The sequence below is a fragment of the Neomonachus schauinslandi genome, chromosome 13 (assembly GCF_002201575.2).
Source record: "Neomonachus schauinslandi chromosome 13, ASM220157v2, whole genome shotgun sequence".
Lineage (NCBI taxonomy): Eukaryota > Metazoa > Chordata > Mammalia > Carnivora > Phocidae > Neomonachus > Neomonachus schauinslandi.
In genome coordinates this window covers 90,436,467-90,446,167 of record NC_058415.1, presented here as the reverse complement: position 1 = coordinate 90,446,167, position 9,701 = coordinate 90,436,467, and the positions used below count along the sequence as shown (strand labels likewise).

Genomic DNA, 9,701 nt, shown 5'->3' with positions numbered 1-9,701 from the left:
TTTCTTTTTAATGTAAACAACCTAAATGTCAAAAAAGGATTGGTTGTCGGTTGTCAGTCGTTGAAAGGTGACAGAGTTCCGGAGAGCAGTTGTACAACAGTGTGGCGTATTTAACGCCCCTGAACGGTACGCTTCACATGGTTACAATGGCAGACCAGGTTATATGTATTTTAGCCCAGCCAAAAATTTTAAAGAAAACAGGTCGGTTATGTCATACAATGGAATATGCCTAGAAATCATGTCGTGGAAGGAAATGTAATGATATGGAAAAATAAGGATGATCTTGTTAGGTTACAAAACCATATGTTCAGCTTGACTGTGTTTGGGTGAATTTAAAAATGCGTGAGCTCGGGAGAGCCGGCTGGAAGGGCGCCATTCCCTGAGAGCGTGCTACGCTGAGTGCTCAAGTGCGTGCTCATGGAATCTTCTCGGAGCCCCTGGAGCCAGGCTGGGGCATGCCGCTAGCATCAGCCCCTCCAGATGTGGAAGCCAGGCCCCGGAGAGGGAGGGGCAGAGCCCGCCTGGGTCTCCTCCTGCCCCTGCCTCCTGCCTGCATGCCGGGGGGTGTTTGGTCTCCCCCTTTCAGCCAGTGTCCTCAACTTTCCAAGCTCTAAGGGGTTGCTTTTGCAGCGAGGAAGCAATGATGCAGTGAAGCTGGTGGCGTGTGTTGCAGGCTGTTGATGGAGAAGGGGGCGGATGACAGCCGGGACAGTGGTCATCACCGGGGGCATCTTGGCGACTGTGATTCTGCTCTGCATCATCGCTGTTCTGTGCTACTGTCGGCTCCAGGTAGTCCCGGGGCGCCGGGGGGGTGCGAGGAGGGAGCCCCCCACCGCCGCGCTCGCGAGGGCTGGGGACCAGGAAGAGGGGGAGGGTCAGGTCCTGCAGAAGGCGCAAGCAGACAGCCCTGGGCTGGGTCCCAGCTGTGGGGGCTCAGGATGGTGGCCACCTGGCTCCCCTCACCCAGGGCTCCCCAGACTCCCTGCAAGGGGAGGCCACTGAGGCTCAGGGAGGGTAAGGCAGGAGAGCGGGGGTGGGTACCTGGGCCGTGCTACTCGCCCCACCCCGCCCCCGCGCTCTTCCTCCCCTGCCCATGCCGTAGGGCCCCCCCACGTCTCCCTGAAGGGAGGGGAAGCCATAAGTGCAGGGCAAGGCAGCGCAGCCCGGCGCCCATCTTCGGGCCGCTTGACCCTTCTGTGCCTCAGTTTCCCCACCTGCAAAATGGCGATGATCCTCGTGCCTGCCTCCCGCTGTGGTGGGGATGAAACCAGCCCGTTCCTCCCTGCGGCGCTCGGCAGGGGGCCTGGCCTGAGCGTGCCCCGTAGTGTGGCCACTGCGCGGGGGGCGTGGGCGGGAGCCGGGGGTCACCAGCCCTCTGCCTGCAGTATTATTGCTGCAAGAAGGACGAGTCGGAGGAGGACGAGGAGGAGCCTGACTTCGCCGTGCACTCGCACCTGCCCCCGCTGCCCTGCGGCCGCAACCTCGTGCTGACCAACGGGCCGGCGGTCTACCCGGCCGCCTCCACCTCCTTCAGCCAGAAGACCCCGCAGGCCCGCGCCCTCTGCCGCAGCTGCTCCCACTACGAGCCACCCGCCTTCTTCCTGCAGGAGCCCGAGGACGAGGGCGTGCGCAACGGCGGGGAGCGCGTGGCCTACCAGAGCATCGGCCAGGAGGACGCGGAGCTGCCGCCCGGGAGCTTTGGGGGGCTGCAGGCGCTCAACCCCAACCGCCTGTCGGCCATGCGGGAGGCCTTCTCCCGGAGCCGCAGCATCAGCACCGACGTCTGAGCGGCCCTGCCCGCCTGACGGGTCCCCAGACCATGGTGGGGTCCCCGGGCCGCATCGGCCTGGCCCCGGGCCAGGACCAGGGCCCGGCCCAGCCCTCCTCGCCTCCCTGTCACCACGGGGGCCCGTGGGGGAGCTCCGCGGCTCACGGCACGGATAAGGCCCTGTGAGCACACGTGTGGCCGCCAGGGGTAGGGGCTGCGGGGCCTGGGGCCGGAAGGCAGGCAGGCGCAGGCGAGGGGTGGTTCCCGGGTGTCAGGCTGCAGGGCAAGGCAGGGCTCTGGGGTGGGGGACACCGGGCTCCTGACGGTGAGGCTGCCTTTCAGTGAAGCTGCCGTGGAGCGTGGCCCCCGGCCCGGCCCCGGGAACGTGGCCATCCCTGGCTGCGAGACCTGACCCCGTCCCCTCCCCTCCCTGGGCCTCCACCTTCCCACCTGTTCAAGGAGGAGGGGTGACTGGCGATGCCACTGGCCCGGTAGCAAGTGCAGACCAAGTATTCTGTCCTGGAAAGGGTGCCGCGGTCCCCCCCACGCCCCCCTCCCACACGCACCCCTGGCTTCCAGTGCCAGGCTGCTGAGACACTCTTTGGGCTGGCCTCACTGCAGATGCCCTAGATGAGTTTCAGGGGCGGCCAGGCCCTCGCCATTCACAGCCCCACCTGGGTTTTTGGCGACAGAGGGAGGCACAGAGGGACGAAGAGGCCACATGCCGACCACCTGCTTCAAGAGTGTCCACACCACGATACGCGCCCCCTTCTGAAGCTCTGGTGTGGTAGGCAGACAGAGCCAGGATCAGGACCAGAAAGACCCACTATCTCCCCGTGAGGCTTCGGACAGGCCCTCCTACCCACTGGGCCTCAGCCTCCGGGAGCCCTTCAAGCTCTGGTCCCCGGGAGAGACACCCCCCGAGCTCTCCCACCCAGCCCCTGTGTCTCAGGAGGATCTGGGAGCAAGGCCCATGATCCTGCTCTCGCTCCATGGAGGGCCTCAACTGAGCCCACTCCCCACCAAGCTCCCAGCAGGGCCAGGGTCTCCCTGGGAGCCCACCCTCCAACTCCCTCCCTCCGGCTGGGGAAGTGATACCCAATGGCCACCCCATGGAAATGCCCCAAACCCAGGGCCCCAGGCATGGGGAACGCAGCTCCCCCACCCAGCCAGAGGCAACAAGCATTTCCTTCTCTGCAGCAGGGCCCCAGAGCCCCCGGCCCTCTTGGGGCCCGCCGTGGAGCCCCCAGGGTAAGGTAGCCCCTGTCTGCCAGGGATACAGACCAAGCTCCTCAGCCAAGCCATCTTCCTAAAAGACAGATCTTTGAGGGTCCCTGAGCCACGGGCAACCTGAGCACCTGCCTCTTGCCGAAAGCCCCAAAGAGTGGAGTCATCTGGATGTGAGAAGAGTCGGGGGAAGACAACTATTTTTAGCTTTCTGGATTATTTCTCCTTCTTCCTTTGTCCTCCTGCCTCAGTTTGGACACGCTATTGGAATCCATCCCCAACTTTCCTTGCAGCCGATCTCCTCTCCTTTGTGGAACCCCATGAGCTTGTTTTGTGCATTTGCTTGGGGGGTGGGCTGGGGTGGGGGGCGAGCCCCGGGAGGTGACACTTCTGCGGGCGGCTCTGTCCCGGGTTCCTCTTTCCTTCTCTGGTCTCTATTCTCTGTATAGATTCATAGATCCACTTGAAATGAGATAAGCACCCCTCTGTGTGAGCTCACGCAGCTGCACTGTGGGGACCTGTGGGGAGCTGGTGCTCCCTGAGGAAAGCGAAAGCCAATAAAGCTCATCTCTGGCACCACCGCCACGCCGCTGCCTTCGGTCAGCCTGGGACTCCAGGCCAGCCCAGACCCCTCCCCGGCACTGTCTGGGAGGGGGCAGCGTCCAGTCCCGTGCCAGGCGGAGTCGGCCTGTCCTCTCCCACCCGGGGGGTCAGGGTATTTCCCGGGGTGGTCGTGTCTGTCTGCCAATGCTGGGAGCCACTGGCCTAAACTCTGAGCTCCTGGAGAGCGGGGTGGCGGTGACGGGCTGAGTCACCTGGGACGAGTGGTGGATGGTCTCTGGGCCTGCGCTAACATCAACACGGTGGGGAGATAGCGATGCCCGCTTCACGGGGCTCTTAGGAAGCCCATGACGCAGAGCCTGGCACACAGTAAGGGCACAGTGAGTGTTGTCGGAAAGCAGGAGGGGGGAGGAAGGCCGAAGAGAGGGGGAGGAGGGGGAGGAGGGGGTGACAACAAGGCACAGCAGAGGGGTGCATCAGGGAGACCCAGACCCCTGGATTGCGGTGGCCCACCTCCCCTGGAACCGAGCTGGGGACCTCATGCAAGCCCACGGCCTCAGTGACCTTCAGCATCCATCCGCATTGCAGCCCCGTGCAGTGAACCCGGCTCTGGCCCCGGTTTGGGGAAGCGGCTGGCGGCACATCCCAGGGAAGCCACCTGCCCTCCTGCCACCTGTCGCCAAAGGAGACAATCCCTGTGGCCTCCTGGGCCCTGTGGCAGTCTCACTTCCGGAGGCGGTGGACCCCCAGGTCTTCCTTCCCTCCACCGAAGCCAGAGCAAGTTGCTTTCAGCATCTTCCACACCCCCCCACCCTTCCGCTGGAGACTTTGTGCTCGCTGCTTCCTCTTCTGCACGCCCTTCCCACCCCTTCATCCAGGAGAAGGACTCCTGCTGCTGGACCGGCCGAAATATCACCTCCCCCAGGAAGCCCTCCTGTGACCCTTCCCCTGCAAGTCCAGATCAAGTAGTCCTATGAGGCCCAGAAACAGTAATGATGGAGGGTGTTCCCGAGCGCCCAGTGTGGGGCCTGCCCTGCCCTCCCGATTTCCTCCTCCTTCCCTACGCACCCCAAGGCGGGGGTTTTTCTCCGGAGGTTCGGAGGTTCGGGGCAGGCAATTCCTCCAGCCCCACCCCCCCGGGCCATCCCCAGCTTCCACACCAGCGAGTGGGCGTGAGATTGGCTCAGTTCTGAGTACAACGTCGGAGTCCTGATGTGCCCCGTCCCCCTCACCCCTGCAGGCACCCCACCTCTGTGTGCTTGCCCCCGACTGTCACCTCCTCAGGGAGACTCTGCCGCTCGGCCGAGGCCCCAGCAAATCTTCCTGAACTCGCGAGCTGGACGGCCTGGCTCTCAGAGCCCGACAGCTACCCCAGCCCTCCTGCCGGAGCCCCTGGGAACCCGCGACGCCGCCATAAATACGACCACTTTATTAACATACAGGAGTACTGACTGACGACCATATCCCAGCGTGCCGTGAGAAGCAGTGCCTCTCCCGGGGCCTAAAGTGCAGCGGGTCCCTCCGTGCGCGAGAGCTTCGTATAACGAGGCAAGGGGACGCTCGTTGCGAGATACAATTCCTCTGGAAGGAGCACGCCTAAACAGGATCCGGGTCCGAGGTGGCACCTGGATCTCCCGGCCGCCCCGGCCCTCCTCGACCCCACAGCCCCGGAGGGAGAGGGGACGTTCCCAGGCCCCTTGGGTGGGGCTGGGGCCCGGGCTGGGTGCTGGGGCGTGGGAACCGCAAGCACGCCGTCCTCGTAGCTCCAAGAACGCCTTCCCAGGCAGGGACGGCTCTGTCGGGGGCTCTCCCTCCCCGGGGGAGAGCAGAGGCTCAGTGTCTCATCTTCACAGCCCGGGCGCCCTCGGGAAGGGTGTCCGTGGAGGGGCCCCGGGAGCTGCGGGGTGGCCCCAGGGGCGGGGCGCTCGGGTCTCCGAGGGGCGGCGGCAGGGCCTAGGAGTGAGGGGGTCTGCAGGAGCGGCAGCATGCCTTGCTGTAGTACCAGTGGCCGCAGAGGTTCACCTTGATGGCCAGGGCGCAGTTGGTGCCTGGCTGGTCCTGGCAGCTGTCATCTGGGGAAGGGACACGGTGGGGGGCATCAGAGGTGGCCAAGGGGTGAAAACTCAACAGGACAGGACCCACCCCCACCCCACTGCCTCCTCTCCTCAACTGCAGGAGCTTGGTCCACTCGGGGGTGGTCCGAGGCAGCAGAGCACCTGGGGGCCAGCGGCCCCTACCTGCCCGTTTCTAGGTGCAGGGGCAACGGGCCCCCCACCCCACTTGGGGCCCTCGAGCGCTATTCCTCTGCCACCCCTTTCCTGCCGATATCCCCCCAGTGGTTTGATCTGTGCACAAGAATGGTGACACCCAGAACCAGGGTTGGGGGCAGTCCTTGACCTCACTTCCCAGGAGGTCCACAGGCCCACAGGCATCCCCGCTATGGAACAGGTGTGAAGCAACTCATCACCCGCCCTGGTGCCCCCACAGAGCCTAGCACCCTGCCCCTCTTCCAGGCACTCAAGCCCTCCATCAGCCCTCGCCACCCGCCCGCCCGTGCCCAGCACCTGAGCTGTGTATCCTGTTCAGGCTGAGTCATCCTGGGTATGCTGGTGTCTGCCCATAGTTGGCCCCATCTTCTGAAGCCAGATGCCCATCTTGGCATGGCTCCTGGGGACCCTGAGCCCCAGTTAGGTCTCACCTGCCGCCCTGCCCACCCTCACCTCCTAGCCGGGTTCAGCCATTCGGGGGCAGGTGGGGGGAGGAGGGGTGGAGCCTTTGCTCCCCCGTAGGACTTGGTGTCCCTAGCCACTAGACCCTCCTGGCCCCTTGGCTGACACCTGCTCATCCCTCAGGCCCTGGCTCTGCCCACGTTTGTCGGCCTCCCCCTTCTCACCTGGGGGCTCTGTGGGGCAGGGCTGCAGGTCACAGGCCTGCCTGCCGACAGGCTTCACCAGCGGGTCGCAGCCCCGGACGATGTCCGTTCCCTGGTAGCATTTCACGTCTCGCATCCGCACGCCCACCCCACAGGTCTTGGTGCACTGATGAGAGAGAGAAAATGACTGAAGTCCCCCCCTCCCAACCTGGCAGGACAGGGTTTCCAGCCAAAGAGGGACTCCCACCCCTCCCCCGAGGCTGCTGAGTCTCAGTGGGGGGGGCAGGGGGGTGGACAAGAAGCCTGACGCTCATCCCCACCCAGGGCCACTCAGCTTCACCACACATTTGCACCTTGAAGCAGTGGGCCCCTCCTCTCCCCACTGTCCCTGGGTGGGTCCTTTGGTTTCAGCTTTCCCGGGGCCCGTGAGACAGAACACTCCAGACACATGGGGCCATGGCCGAGGGAGAATGCTGGTTTCCCACTCCAGTAAAACACTGTTTGTCGTGGGCCAATTAAACCCATCTTCCAAAGTCGCCACTCCCACCCGAGGCTCCCCCGTCCAGATGTTCCCCTTGGAAAACCCTGCTGAGCTACCCAGAACACCAGGGACATCTGCTGACCCCAGTTGCCCCGTCATCCTCCTGCCTAGATCTGACAGGCAGTGGCTCTCTCTTGTTCCCCCCAATATGGGTGACCCCACATCACCCAGGCACATCTGGGGCCTGAGCCCTCAATTCCCCAAGGGGGCGAAGGGTGGGAGGCCCCAGCCCTGGACCCAGCCTCCCATTTAACTGATTAAGACTTAGCCGGGAGGACACCCACCCACTCCCAGCGTGGGCGGTTGGCCCGGGCAGGAGACAAGAGGAGGCCAGTTTGGCACTGAGCACAGAGGACCGCCCACCACGGGTGGGTTCCCCGAGGAGCCTCTGGCTGTAGCCCCAGAGGGAACCCTCTGCCCCTGGGGAGTAGAGAGGACAGCTGGGAGTGTGAGCTCTTACTGAGCCCGCATCCCAGGGAGGGGCAGCCACAGGGACAAGATGCCAGAGGCCCACACGCCCACCGTGGTCCATCTGTGTCAGTCACCCCTCACCCACCCATTGTCAACAGAGCAATACGGGGATGTCCCTCCCCCAGCGCTCTCAGGACATCTGGGGGGGTCTGCTCCCTCTCTGTGGCTTTCCTCCCTTCCAGGTCATGGCCCCACCCCCACAGCCGCCCCCATCTTCTGAAGCTGGTTCCTGGGGGCCTAGAGCCCCAGGCAAACTTCAGCAGCCTCCCAGCCCCACCTGATGCCCTCCCCATCCCCCCCTCCCAGCCAGGCGCTGCCACTCAGGGGGAGACTTGGCTCCCTGACATGCCTCGCTCTGCTCTCTGTAGCCACTAGACCCTCCTGGCCCTTGGACGCCTGTTCACCCTTTGGACCCTGGCTCTGCCCACGCCTCCTCTGGAAGCCTCCGCCCCACCCTCAGCCCCTTTCCTTCGACCCAGGTGGGTCCTTTTGTGGGCAACACAGTATGAATAAATGTGCGTGTTTTTGCTCTTGAATGAGCATGCATGCTGTAGGAAGCAGAGGTCCCATCTAGGGCAAGATTCACGTCACCACAGGTCTTTCCATGGAGAACCCTGAGCCTGGGGCTCACCCTCTGGGAGGGGGGCAGCACTCATAGAATCCCCAGACTCACCCTGTCTTATAGACTCTAAAAATCTTCACCTTGAACTCTAAGGTTTAGGGATTTGGCCTCCACCATCCTAACAACCAAGACCGTGGAAACCTTGGGTATGGTGTCTGAGGCACACTGCAGAACATCATGGCTGAGTGTCCAGGGCTCCCTGTCCCATGTGACACCCCTGCGTCATCCCCATAGTGTCCAGAGCTGGCCCCTGAGGACACTGAGGCCAGAGGCTCTGGAAACTCCAGGTGGCACAGCCTAGCCACAGCGGCACTGGCCCTGGGGCTCCTGTTCTCTGTCCCCACCCCACTCGGTGATGCTCAAAGACCACTTCGGGCCTCCCCTTGTGCCACCTCTTGAGAGCAGATGACATCATTAGGTGGAGAGGGGCCTGGGGGCCCAGGAGGGACATTGTTGCTAAGGACACACTAGGAGACCATGGAGGGGGTGAGTGAGGGGCACTTGGGGCGGGGGCGAGGTACCGTGGCAGGACCAGAACTCAGGGCTGGCCCGAGGGAGCAGAGGGGCCTGCAGGGCGCTCACCTCTGACCACGGGCTGGTGTACCACTTGAAGCAAGGTCTCTCGAAGCAGGTGCTCTCCTCGGGGGGCTTCTTGGCCAGCCCGCACTCGGGGCCGCTGCGGGTCTGTGGCTTCCCGTTGGCCAGCTCCATGCACAAGACCAGCCTCTTCTTCACACCCCGGCCGCAAGTGGTGTTACACTGAGGCCGGGGGACAGATGGGGCCGGGTCAGAGGCCAGAGGCCAGGGGGACCAGAACACAGCACGTGTGTGACTGCAGCGATAGGGCTTGGTCACCAACAACGGGTGAAAACGTTTGCATCCCTGGGAAATTGGCTGAGAACTCTTGGTTGATAACCATTTGGCCCCAGACACATCTGATCAAAAGCAATTGCCTACAAAACCATCTGTTTTCAAACAGAATGGTTAATGACACTTTGTCCCAACAGGACTCGGCTAATAGTGGTCCACCCGCGGCGACTTGGCGAGAACGACTCGTCCCGAGGGGCAAGTCAGTGACTGGCTGGTCAGTGGGCAGACGAGGTGGTTGTGGGAGCAAATGGCTGAGTGCCCGCCCCCACCCCGCCCACCCTGGTTTTCCCTAAATCTGGAAAGTGGGGACTGGGAGGGGCAGGGGAAACACGACCCATTCAACATGCCTCATCCAGCATTTGCCTCCTTAGATTCGGCAAGTTTTAAGGGGTGTTCTTCCCTTGGGGCCTTTTTTCTATTTCAAATTAATTTGTAGTGAATCGTGCCATCGCAATGTGCAATTAATTCCCCGTATGACCCATCTGTCCCTCTGGCCACCTGGCTCTCGGCCGCTTGCTCTCCCAGGCTGCTGGCTCGGGGCACTCACCCGCTCCCAGTCCTGGGCCAGCCAGTGGGCGGGACAGTTCTTGTCCCCGCAGGGATGGATGGCCAGAGGCTTGGTCTCCGTCTGGCACTGCGACTCGGGCACCACCCGGCCGTCACTGGTCTTGCAGTACACGTGCCGGATCATACGGCCCTGGCCACAGCTTCCACTGCACTGCAGCGGGGAGGCCGGGGTTAGAGGCAGGGCCCTGTCCACGTCCCACCC

At 63.3% G+C, this 9,701-nt stretch overlaps 2 protein-coding genes across 2 annotated transcripts in view; one reads left to right on the top strand and one right to left on the bottom strand.

The window, feature by feature from the left end:
• Positions 1–696: 696 nt before the first annotated feature.
• On the top strand, positions 697–1,787 carry FAM163B (family with sequence similarity 163 member B). The gene is made up of 2 exons (XM_021691696.1): positions 697–789; positions 1,386–1,787. Exons 1-2 carry the CDS (start codon positions 697–699, stop codon positions 1,785–1,787), a joined length of 495 nt encoding a protein of 164 aa, XP_021547371.1.
• A 3,722-nt stretch (positions 1,788–5,509) lies between these two features.
• The window catches only part of ADAMTSL2 (ADAMTS like 2), a 31,743-nt gene continuing 27,551 nt past the window's right edge, over positions 5,510–9,701 (bottom strand). Inside the window, exons 15-18 of the mRNA XM_021691505.1 lie at positions 9,480–9,650; positions 8,645–8,821; positions 6,450–6,594; positions 5,510–5,628 (exon numbers count right to left, since the gene is read on the bottom strand). Coding sequence (XP_021547180.1) covers positions 5,510–5,628; positions 6,450–6,594; positions 8,645–8,821; positions 9,480–9,650 — 612 coding nt within the window. The remainder of the gene's footprint in view (positions 5,629–6,449; positions 6,595–8,644; positions 8,822–9,479; positions 9,651–9,701) is intronic.